Source organism: Geotrypetes seraphini, chromosome 1 (genome assembly GCF_902459505.1).
Source record: "Geotrypetes seraphini chromosome 1, aGeoSer1.1, whole genome shotgun sequence".
Lineage (NCBI taxonomy): Eukaryota > Metazoa > Chordata > Amphibia > Gymnophiona > Dermophiidae > Geotrypetes > Geotrypetes seraphini.
The window spans coordinates 226,015,628-226,028,333 of NC_047084.1; the positions used below are offsets into that span (position 1 = coordinate 226,015,628).

At 43.5% G+C, this 12,706-nt stretch overlaps 1 protein-coding gene across 7 annotated transcripts in view; it reads right to left on the reverse strand.

The window, feature by feature from the left end:
* WDR19 (WD repeat domain 19) overlaps positions 1–12,706 on the reverse strand; it is a 435,717-nt gene that overhangs the window by 214,480 nt on the left and 208,531 nt on the right. For all 7 annotated transcript variants that reach the window (XM_033947370.1, XM_033947368.1, XM_033947367.1 and 4 more), the window contains one exon: positions 6,597–6,746. In XM_033947370.1, the coding sequence (XP_033803261.1) occupies positions 6,597–6,746 (150 nt within the window). The remainder of the gene's footprint in view (positions 1–6,596; positions 6,747–12,706) is intronic.

The following is a 12,706-nucleotide window of genomic DNA, read 5'->3' on the forward strand; positions in this document are numbered from 1 at the left end:
AGAGAGCGGGCGAACTCCAGGGCATAACCGTCCCGCACCACCTCCAGGACCCACTGATCGGACGTGATCTCGGCCCATTTGGGGAAAAATTCGCGCAGCCGAGCCCCCACCGGAACCAAAGGGGGCGCCGGCAAGGCGTCATTGTGCAGGACGGGAAGCGGGGGAACCGGCAGAGGGATTCCCTGCCCCCCGACGGGCCCCCCGAAAGGGCTGCATGCGCTGGAAGAACCGACCCCGGGAAAATCCCGGAGACTGGAAAGAAGCAGCCCCACGCCCAGGGCGATACTTGCGAAAATCCCGCAAACGCCCCCGGGCCGCACCCCCCCGAGACGCCGGGTGGGCACGGTCCTCCGGCAGACGGGGAACTTTCGAGTCCGACAGAGTCTGAACCAACTTATCCAAGTCCTCTCCAAACAAAAACGACCCCCGAAAGGGAAATTTAGTAAGCTTAGCTTTGGACGCAGCATCCGCCGCCCAAGCGCGCAGCCACAACACACGCCTTGCGGCCACGCCAAAAGCCATAGACTTAGCCGAGATCCGCACCAAGTCCTATAGAGCATCTGAGAGGAATGAGGCCGCCATCTCAATCTTCGCTACCTCCTGATCCACCAGAGACCAGTCGTCAGACTCTCGATCCAAGACCCGCTCCGCCCACCGAAACACGGCGCGAGCGACCAGTCCCCCACAAATAGCCGCCTGGACCCCAAAGGCAGAGACCTGAAAATTTTGCTTAAGGATGCTCTCCAATTTGCGCTCCTCAGAGTCCCGCAAGGCAGAACCGCCCTCAACAGGCACGGTATGCCGCTTGGAAATTGCCGAGACCACCGCATCCACGACTGGCGAAGCTAACGTAGCCCGATCCCCTTCAGGAATGGGATACAGGCGAGCCATGCTGCGCGCCAGCCGAAACGGCGTCTCCGGCGTTTTCCACTGCTCCAGAATAATATCCCGAATATCCTGATGCATAGGAAAAGAGCGGGAAACGGAACGGATCCCCCGTAACAGGGGGTCCCCCACACGCGGAGTCTCCGGCGGCGCGTCCTCAAAACGCAAAACCGAAGAAACCTGCTGAATAAGGTCAGGCAGCTCATCTTTCTGAAAAAGGCGCACCACGGACGCCTCGTCACTGGAGAACGGGAAATCCGACAACCCGCCGCCAGCTTCCGTCCCCTCCAGAGAGTCCTGGAACTCCTCAGAAGGGTCCAGGTCCTCCTCCAGACCGACCCGTTCCTCCGACCACAAATTCTCGTCCCACGACACCCGCGGACGCTTGGACAAGGGAGGCGGCGGAGGGGACGTCACGCCAGACGAGAGAGGCAAAGCCGCAGGGAGCGCGGAGGAAAACCCACCCCCCGAAACCCCCTGGGCGCAACCGGGACCCCCAGCCGCCTGAAAATAGGCTCTGCATAAAGAAAAGAAAAATTCAGGAGAAAAAAACCCCCGAGGGTCCCAAGGGACTCCCTGCCACAGCAGGGGACCCAGCAGAACCTTGCCCCTGCATAGTCAAAACAGGGGGAAGGTCACCTGAGGTGGAAGACAAAATGGAGGGGCCAGACAGAGAAGATGGCGGTTTTCCCGCCAAAAAAGCTCCCTCCATAGCCTGAAGCGGCTGAGAAACCTGAATAGTCTCAGCCGCTAAAGCAGGCAAGCCGGCATCAGCTGTCAAAAAATCAGCTGAGAGGGAATCCTCTAAAACCCGACCGTCGGCGGTTTGGGGAATCCCTCCGTGGGCGGACGGAGAAGACCGGGCTTCCCCACCGTTCCCTGCCGACTCGCGAGGCACCATCGGCGGGGAGCTCTGGGCGCCTGCAGCCGCTGCCGACGGAGCTCCACCACCTCACCGACCCAAACCGCCGAGTTCAGGCCGGCCGCGAGTGCCTCGCGGCTGGACTCAAATGTGTCCTACTCCCCCGGAGAAGGGCACAATTGCTCCATACGCGACCTAGCTATAAAAAAAAGTGCCGGTTACATGAAAAAATACAGTAAAATACAGTTTTCTTAAAGGGAAATAACCCTTCAGACCAGCACTACCTCAGGATTTTTTTTTTTTTTTACAGAACAGACTCCACAGGCTCTCGAAGCAATATGCCTTGCTTGACTTAGGGGGCAAGGCTTACTGCTGAGGCTCCTCTAAAAAAATGTGGGGAGGTGGAGGAAGTGGGGGGAGGGACCCCGCTCGTGACCCGCCGGGTTTGACACCCCCGAGGTCGGACGAACCCCCAAACAGGGCCCGACCAAGCTCCGTCCGGCCAAAAACAGGGACAATAAACCCCTAAACAAATTCCAACAGCCCTACCAAGGGAGATGGGCACAGATCACTCACACCTGCTGGAGACTGAAAGAAGACTGAGGGAAATAGAGAGGAGGGGCTAGGATATACTGTCCCAAAGTTTTGTTTTCAGTCTCCACCTGCTGGTCATGATTAGATATATACCCATTCGTAAAGTTAACCTCTACTGGTCTGGAGAGTGCTAAAGAAGCAGAGTTTCTTTGATGTCACAGAGATGACTGCATAAGAGATGGCTGCATGAGTCTGAACTCAGAAGCAGCACATCAAGAGATATCAGCAATTTATTTGCTCAATTATTTAGCCCGTCCTCCCAAAAGAGCCTAGAACAGGTTACAAATGAGGTGCCTGTAACTGCTTCAGCATGTTGGAAGGAAGTTTAGAAAATACCTTTGTGGGCATTCATACTTTTGGACCTAAATCCTCCAAGAAGTTTTGTACCAATCTGGATGAAACCTTTGCTGCTCCTTTGCGGCTGGACTTTTAAAGTTACTATGCCAGTAGGCAGAGGCAACTTCAGCTGAGAAGAATCTACTAGAGTGTCCAGAATCAGCTAAACTCTGCACAGACAATGCCCTCCTCTCCTCTTTCTAGGCAAGCAGGCTCTTCTTCTCTTTCTTGTGAATGTAGAAGTTGGTCAAGTGCTCCTTCCAGGCTAGCAGAGATGTCCTTCCACAATGCTTGCAGTCAGCTTGACTATGGTCTAAGCCCAGATTGATTAGACATTTAGAGTGGGTGCTGAAGTTCTCCACACTAAGGGCAAGAACAAAATCCTAACTCCAATCTGGGGCATTTTGAGAGAAAAAAGAACTAACAAAATAACTTTTTTAAAAGGAAGGCTATGATAAATGTCACACACATGCAGAGGTGAAAAACCATTAGGGAAGACAACCCCCCTCCCAGACCGATAAACAGTAGAGACATATTAACAGAATTTTTTAATAATAAATTTGTACTTTAAGGGCTACTTTACAATCTACTAATGATCTTCCCCATTGTCAACCAGTGTGGCTGAGAGAAGGTGTAAGGGCTGACATGTACTGGAATGAATTTGACATCCCAGATTGGCAACAATTTATTAAGTTGTGCAACAAATATGTTAAGTCAAGCTGTTTATTAGATATGGGTTCTCCAACAATTATGAAGAAGATCCCAATTACTTTTAATCACACAGAACTGCAAGGTAGCTGCGGTATATAAGAATCTATGTTATGTTATGTTAAGGCAGATTTGTTCAAATGGATTAGTTATTCTTTGATTAATGGACTATTTCCGAATGAGTTGGATCATATTTTGGTTACTCCGATCATAAAGAAACTATATCTATTAAAACAAATTACAGACCCATTGCAAGTATACCTTTGTTCTGTAAAATAATGGAAGGTCTGGTCAACTTAGAATTAGTTAAACATATAGAACACCTAGGCACCTAGGCCAATCAGGCCTTAGGATTAGTGGGGATGGGCGGACCCGCTATGCCTAAGGCCTGATTGGTCCAGGCTTCTAGAGCCTGGGCCAATCAGGCCTTAGGCTTAGCAGGGATGGGCCGGGCAGGGGCGGGCCCGTCTCATTTCGACAAGGCGGGCCTGTCGGCTGGATGGCAGCAAGACCCGTCCAGCCGACCAAAATTTAAAGGTTAGTTGGGGGGAGGGAGGTTAGTTGGGGGGGAGGTCGTTAGCATGGGGGGTCTGGAGGGGGTCCAGCTTTCCGGCAGGAGGAGTTGGGCACCCTCCTGCCGGCGATTATGAGTTAGGGGGGGTTCCGGCAGGAGGAGTTGGGCACCCTCCTGCTGGCGATTACGAGTTTGGGGGGGGGGGGGTGTTCCAGCAGGAGCAGTTCGGCACCCTCCTGCCGGTGATCGGACAGGCAGCGAGCGGCCGCTATACTTATAGCGGCAGAGAGATCCCTTGCCGCGATAAGTATAGCGGCCCCGTCTACTTACAATGTAGACCAGCATTTTGCTGGCCTACATTGTACGTGTCTCTTCCTCTACTAGGGAGACGAGTAGGGCCGCCTAGGTTCGCCTAAGGCCCTTAGGCGAGCTTAGGCGCCGTGCGGGCCTCCCTAGGCTCCTGGAGGCGCCTTCAATATAGGCGGCCTGCCTGGGGAGCATTTTTTTAAAAAAACGTGCATCCCGATTGGCTGATTAGACAGCTGTAGGACGCCTTCAACTGCCTAAAATCGGGACACACTTTGTAGAATCAGGGCCTAAATCTACCCCCCACCCGACCACCATATCCCTAGCATTTTGTATCAACAACTAATAGACTTTTCTTGTAAAGCACAGTTACTTACCATAACAAGTGTTATTCAAGAACAGAAGGCAGATATTCTCACATGTGGGTGATATCATCCACAGAGCCCAGTACAGACAGTGCCGAAGTGCACTATCACTTGAAGCTTTTGAAGCTTCTAGACTACAGAATGACAAGGGGACTGTTTCCCACGGCTACCCCACAGGAATGGGGGGGGGGGGGACAGCCCTTTCCGCGGGAACAGGAACAAGCCTTTTAATCGCCCCATGGAGTGGTAAATGGCCTTGTCCCCACAATGGATCTGCTGCAAGTCACCTCCCTTACCACCCCTCCTAACCAGAAGCCCTCTTCGCAATTGTGGGTCCAATAAACCCCCTTGCGAGTCCAGCAGCCCCCCAAATTTGCTTTAATAGTCACAATCTTCCCAAATCACATCTCAAAGCCAGTACAGGAATTTGTACGTGTAGACCAGGACCATCATATTTGGGGCGTACTGAATTTTACTTTATATCTACAGCCACTCTCTTCAGTTATAACTATTAGTCCTATGATTTATATTTCCATAATTATTTTTAACAATTTTAAATTATCATTACTTCTTCAAAATAAAATTAATCTTCCAATTTCTATAAATCCAAATATCAGTTTAATATAACCAAATACTTGGCTTAATTATACTATCGTGTTTACCCATAAATAAGACACTGTCTTATATTAATTTTGGGAACAAAAAAGGCACTAAGTCTTATTTATGGGGTAGGTCTTATTTTTTTCATGTACAATGATCATCTCTCCATTCCTCTCCTCCACCTCAATTCTTCCTATTTCCTTTCTCTCCCCCATATAAGCAACATCTTTCCTCCCCTTTCACCCATCCCCTTCTGCATTATCTTTCTATCCCTCCTTCCCATCCCCCTGTGCAGCAAAACCTTCGCAGCTTCTATTCCTCCCATCCCTTGTGCAGAACCCTTGCAGCTTCTATCCCTCCCACCCTTTGTGCAGTAGCAGAATCCTTGCAGCTTCTATCCCTCCCATCCCTTGTGCAGCAGCAGAACCCTTGCAGCTTCTACCCCTCCCATTCATTGTGCAGAAGAACCCTAGCAGCTTCTATTCCTTCCATCCTCCCCTGCCGCGCACCCCCCTGCTGACCCATCTCTCCCGCTGACCACGAAACCGAAATACCTTGAAACGGCAGAGTCGCAGCAATCTAGACAAGCTGCTTCATGGCCTTTTCCTGCCCAGGCATTCCGTGAGCCATGTTGCACGCCCGAGCAGGAAAAGGCTGCGAAGCAGCATGTCTAGATTGCTGCGATGCTGCCGTTACTAGGTATTTCGATCTCGTGGTCGGCGGGAGAGATGGAAGGGATGGGGGTTGCGTGTCAGGGGGTTGCACTGCTGCCGGTGACTAGGGCTTATATTAAGACCTACCCCGAAAATCAAGATAGAGTTATTTTCGGGGTAGGGCTTATTTTCGGGAAACATGGTACTTCTCCCAAATCCAAAAATGATATACAGTATACTGTATGCTAAAGTAATATACAGCAAAGTCTTTCATCTGACAGTTATCAATAACATAATTGCATGATTGCATTTCAAGCTGTACAAACTTTGTGCTTCTATTGAAAAGTACTTGCTTCTTATGTTACTCACAAACTCTAGATCAGTGATTCTCAAACCAGTCCTCAGTCAGTCAGGTTTTCAAGAATCCAATCTAATCCAATGAGCATGCAAGAGTCAGGAAGCATTGCACGTAAACCTTAGTATACTAATCTCTCTTATATATTTCCTGCAGATGTCTTGAATACCCAACTGGTTGGGTGTGCCCCGAGGAATGGATTGAGAACCACTGCCCTAGACAATTATATGGAAAGCACTGGAGGAGGAATAAACTCAACTGGTTCAGCTCATTACTTCTACAGTACTGTACAAAGCCTCAGAATCTTCTAAGTCAGCTGAAACAAAATAATCCTGCTAAGGTAGGAAGACTCCATTTTTTTTTTCTGTAAGCATTCAATTAAGAAATCAGTTAGTACTTCATAAGAAGACAGTCTTACCGGGCAGTACACAAAACTGTCACTTTTATCATCAGTGAACACTAATCTGGCTCCAGTAGGGTCTGGAAAGATTTTTCTTACACTGACAGGGTGGCGGTATTCATTCACATACTGCCAGTCTTCAATGTAGAAGTATTGAATAAGACCATTCTGAGAAAAAGAAGCAGCCAAGCTTTAGACAGAATACAACATGGGTGAATCTCTTTAATCCCTATAAATAAATAAACATGTTCACATAAATTATCTAATACTTTAGTGCAAGAGTAACCATGCCAGCCCTGGGAAACAACCTGGTAGTTGCAGAAGCTCAAGTTAATGAACAGAGCAGAAGAATAGCCTAATTGTTAAAGCAGCAACCTGACAATCAGGGAAATTAAGGTTCAAATCCCTCTTCTCCAATTGAATCTTCTGGTGACCTTGAGCAAGTCATTTCACTTCCATTGCCTCAAATAAAACTTAGGTGCCTATGGTAGCATAACTTGTCTGTGCGCTAAATTACTGCAGTAAAACAGGATTCACTAACTCCCAGCATCTCAGTTAGTGAATCCTGCAGTAATTACCTCAGTATTGCTTTGGCCAGGAACACTGGGTATTCTTGGCCATGGCAATGTACAAGAGCAGGCTCCAACTTAGGTCTGCTATTTTTAAAGGGGCCAGCCATTTCATAAAGTAGTATTCTTACCCTGTCTAGTCACCTACCTCGTTGTGTCTAATAAGGTACTAAAGCCTAGATGCACTAAGAGGATCGGAAAGACCATGTGGATCTGCACAGATACGATTTTTTGGCTGATTCAGAATGAACTATTGATGCACTAAAAGGTTTGCATGCAAATGATTCATGAGGAGGTTTGCCTTAATCCCCGACTCTGCTGTCCGATTGATTGCTGTGAGAGCGACTCACACACACGCAAAGCCAGCAGGGGAAACTCCAAAAGCAGCCTCCTGCCACTCAACTGTTCTGGGCAGGAAACCTTTTTTTTCTGTGTAACACACGCACAATATCTGCCACATTTTTTTTTTTTAAAAAGCCCCTCCCCCCCAATGACAGCTCTCCCCAATGTCCCATGACAAATGCAGCACCAGGAAGCCCGTCCCCCACCCGTGCCAGGCGCCCTCCCCCCAAAAAACATCCCCTACCCTCCCCCGAAAAAAAGAGCAGGAGGATGGCCATTTCCTCCTACTACCAGAGGTCCTCTGACCTCCCCCCCAAAACCTTTTCTTTGAAGATCGAACATGACAGAAACTCTGTCCGTCCCGCTCATCCAGATTGGCGGGCCTTTCCCTCCCCCAGTGCATCATGTGATACACAGGGAGGGGCCTAAGGCCCTGATTGGCTCAGGGCCTCCCTATTATATTATATACGCACCTATCAATGGTGGAGTCAAAAAAGTTGAAAGGGGGTTGGGTAAAACAGAGTTTTTTTGCCCCTGCACTTGGCAAAAAAGCTGGGATTGCCATATTAATAAATAAAAAGTGTACAGCTAATTTTCAGTTGATTGATTCTGATCCCTTGGGTAGGTGGGTACATGTAAAAATGAGCATGTGAAACAATACCTTGGATTTGTTTAATGTGTATGCCCCAAATAGGAATCAAAGTGAATTTTTTAGGAAGTTACAACAATTATTACTCCCACTGGCTGTTTCTAATTTAGTAATGGCTGGAGATTTCCATGCTGATATAGATCCATTAATGGATAAAAAAAACAAGTAAAGTAATGAAGTCCTTAGGGTTAGATAATTTGGTGCAATCTTGTGATTTGAAAGATATATGGCGGATACTTCATTTTAATGAGCGGGAATTATTTTTTTGGTCACAAGTTCATAAATCCTTTTCAAGAATAGATTATATTTTTGTTTCAAATCAAATAGCAAAACAAGTGTCAAAAGCATCCATAGACCCTATAATTTTGTCTGATCATGGGGGTGTATGGATTGAATTTAAATTTGAAGAACAAGAATATAGCAGGTCTGTTTAAAGATTCGATAATACATTGATTGTGGATTCAAAATTCCTTGAAGAATTTAAATTAAAAATGATTGAATTTTTTCAAATACCATGCATTTAAGGCTACCATGAGAGGAAATATTATTTCATATTCGGCATATATTAGAAAACAACTTAAAAAAACAATTTTCTGATTTGGAAAAAGAAATTAAACATTTGGAAGCTAAATTAGTTGATAAATGGGAGCAAAGTACCCTGCAGGCTTTATTAAAAGTGAAGGGTAAATATAATGAGATATCATCCAAATTTGTAAGGAATGATTTGTTTTCCCAACAAACTTTGTATTATGGAAGTTCAAATGAGGTGGGAAGATTATTGGCAAATTATCTTAAAGCAAAGAAAAGAAGAACAAAATTATTGCAATTAAGGATGAGAAAGGAGAGACACAAACTCAAATTGAAAATATTTTAAGTCAATTTCTAAATTTTTATAAAGACCTATATTCTTCTGAGCCTTATGAAAATAAAGAAAAAGATGGTTAAGACTTTTTGAATCTAATAGAGGGGCCAAAAATTCCTGAGCATATAAAAAAAGTTTAGAGGAGCCTATATCATTAAAAGAATTAGAAACAGCGTTGAATCTCTTAGAGTTGGATCCGCTCCAGGTGGTGATGGTTTCACGGTAGAATTTTATAAATCATTTCAAGTTACCCTATTACCTCATTTATTGAAATTATATCAGTCGCAACTAAATAAAGGTTGCATTACAGGTACTATGGCAGAATCATTGACTATAGTTTTGCCAAAGCCAAACAGAGATCACACATTGGATTTCAAATTACAGGCCTATATCATTAATCAATGTAGATGGAAAACTTCTGACTAAGACATTGGCTTTACATTTAGCCAGGGCTCTCCCTTTTATTATTGATATGCACCAAACTGGATTCGTTACTAAGAGACATTCATCTAATAACACAAGATTGGCTTTTCATATGTTAAATTTAACAAAAGCCATGAAGGATACGGCTTTTTCTGTGTCCTTAGATGCAGAAAAAGCCTTTGATCGGGTGGAATGGACCTTCATGTATCAAGCTATGGATTGGTTTGGAATAGGTTCAGGATTTATTCAAATGATTCAAACATTGTATAGCTCCCCTGTTGCAAAATTGTATATTAATAATAATTTTTCAGAACGCTTTAATTTGCAGAGGGGGGTTAGACAAGGTTGTCACCTATCTCCTTTGCTTTTTGATATTGTTTTGGCACCCTTACTATTAGCTATTCAACAAGTAAGGGAGATACAGGGTATTTCTTATTCAGACCGGGAATACAAAGTCTCTGCATATGCAGATGATATTTTGCTTCATTTGAGAAATCCTGAAACAACCATTCCATGCTTACTTGAATTGATTGAAAAATTTGGAAAATTTTCAGGATTTAAGATAAATTTGAATAAATCTGAAGTTCTTCCACTAAATGTGTATTGTACAGAAGGCTTGTTTGATTCATTTTCTTTTGTATGGAAGGAAGGTGGATTAAAATATTTGGGAATTTGGATAAAAAGCACGCTAGAAGACACAATGAAAGAGAATGAAAAATCTTTATTGCAGAAGATAACAGAAATATGCGAGCAATGGAATCCACTACATCTGTCTTGGTGGGGGAGAGTTCAAACTATTAAAATGATGATATTGCCTGTGGTTTGTTATCAGATGGGAATATTACCAGTTTTTTTTAAGGGGTCCTTTTATAAAAAGTTAAACAGTATTCTTACAAAATTTGTTTGGCTGGGCAAAACTCCTAGAATTGCTTTAGTATCTTTACAAAAACCTATTGTGGAAGGTGGGGTATATTTTCCCAATTTTTATAGGTATCATCAAGCCTATATTTTGCACCAGGGTATGTATTGGGTCCTCCCAGAGCTCATTGATAATACCCCAGACTGGTTGTGGTTGGAGTGGCGACTCATGTTTCCTCTGCGCTTATGTCATGTTCTTAGTATTAAAATGCCTAGATTATATAAGGAAAACAGAATATTTATGGATACAAGGAAAACTCTCCGATATGTTAGTAATTTAACACCTATTCCAATCTGTGAATCAACAAATCAAACTATATTGTTAAACTCCAAGATTCAAATTGGCGGATTTAAGGTCATCTGGAAGCATTGGATGATTGCAGGTATACGGATTTTGGGTGATGTTATTTCAAATAGTAAACTGCTTAATTTTTCACAGTTGCAACATAAATATGGTCTTAATAAATCACAAAGTTTTAGATAGTTGCAACTGAAGCAGGTTATTCAAGAGGGGTTCCCTGAATGGAAAAATCTCAATAATCAGTATTGTTTGGAGTTCTTATGCTTTCAGGTGGACTTCTTGGGACAACAGGTCGCACAGTGGTATAAATTGATAAACGGATTTGTAAATAAAAAACCTAAAAATGGACTTAGGGACATTTGGAGCATTGAGATAAAGCATCAAATTACTGCATCTCAATGGCCACAAATTTGGTCTTAGAGAATGAAATGTACGGTGTCTGCATCTATTAGACAAACTTGGTTTTTCCTTTTATATAGAGCATTTTGGACCCCAGTTAGATTACAAAAGTTAGATAACTCTAAGTCTAATAGATGCTGGCACTGTAATCTGGAAGTAGGGACTTTAGATCACTTAATATTCTATTGTCTCTGTATCATGGCCTTTTGGAAACCAATTTGGTCTCAAATTAATTGTTTACTAGAAAACCATGTAGCATTATCATATGATACAATTATGTTTGGCATATCAATGAGAACAAAGAGTCAAATTTCATCAAGCAACAATAAACTTTTATTGATTATTACAGGAGTCGCCATACAACATATCACCAGTAATTGGAAAAATTACAATAGACTTAACTATACCTTCTGGTGGAATTCGTTGTGTCACATTTACAAAATGGAAAAAACAATTGCCATACAAAAAGGGAATTATAATAATTTTAAAAAGATTTGGGGGCATTGACAAGTTATTGTAATGATTAGACACCATTTTCCTCTGAAAGTACACTTATACATAGGCGGGTGGGGGATGGTATAAAGTTTTATTAAAGGTTTAATCAATAGATAAGAATATAATATTTATATGATATTTTTTGATTTAAATATTTGAAGGTAGGGTGGGTGGGGGGTATAAATTTATGTATTTATGATGTTATTATAACGAAATTCAAGTGATCTATTCAAGTTTTAACTGATATATTATTGTGTACTTGATGTAAGATGGAAAAATGAATAAAGAATTTGAAAAAAAAAAAAAAAAAAGAGATCCCATACGCTTGTCCCATAGTTTCTTAAATTCAGACACAGTCTTTGTCTTTACCACCTCTACCAGGAAACTATTCCACACATCTACCTCCCTTTCTATAAAAAAAAGCATTTCTTTATATTACTACTGAGCCTACCACCTTTTAACTTCATTCTATGCCCGCTCGCTCTAGAGTTTCTTTTCAAATGACTCACCTCAAATGTATTTATTAAAGAATGACATGAGGAAAAAAATTGTCCCCATCCCCACGAGCTTGGTCCTCACCCCATCCCAGCAAACCATCTGATCCCATCCATACAAGCCTCAAATAGTTTTATACTGAACTTACTTTATACAGAGTAAGGATCAATAAAACCCCTGTCTCCCTTCTCCTCCCCTTCACAAATATCCCCTCCACTATCAAGAAAACTGGAGTCAAATTACTACAGAATGTTACATAGAAAAATCAAGCTAACAGAATACTTCAGTCACACATGGCAGGAATAGTGCTAGGGGAGTGCAACTACCCCCTGGTCAGAGAGAGCCCTAAGCCAGCTGGAAGCTAAAAAAGCTCAGCCTAGGCTTCGCAGTCACCAGTTATGTCTAACACTAGTTCTATCAGGATACATATTTCAAATCTGATATAGTCTAATCACAAAATAGAAAATAATTTTTTTTCTACCTTTTGTTGTCTAGTCATTTTATTCTTCACATCACATTGGTCTCAAGCTCTGGTTTCTGTTTCCTTCTGTTTACTCTTTAATTTACTTGCAAGGGTCTCCTGACTATCTGACATATCTTCTTTTTCTATGCTCACCATTCATCTGTGTACGTTTTTTTCCCCCTCATGTTCAGCAAGCATCTCCCTTTTCTGTC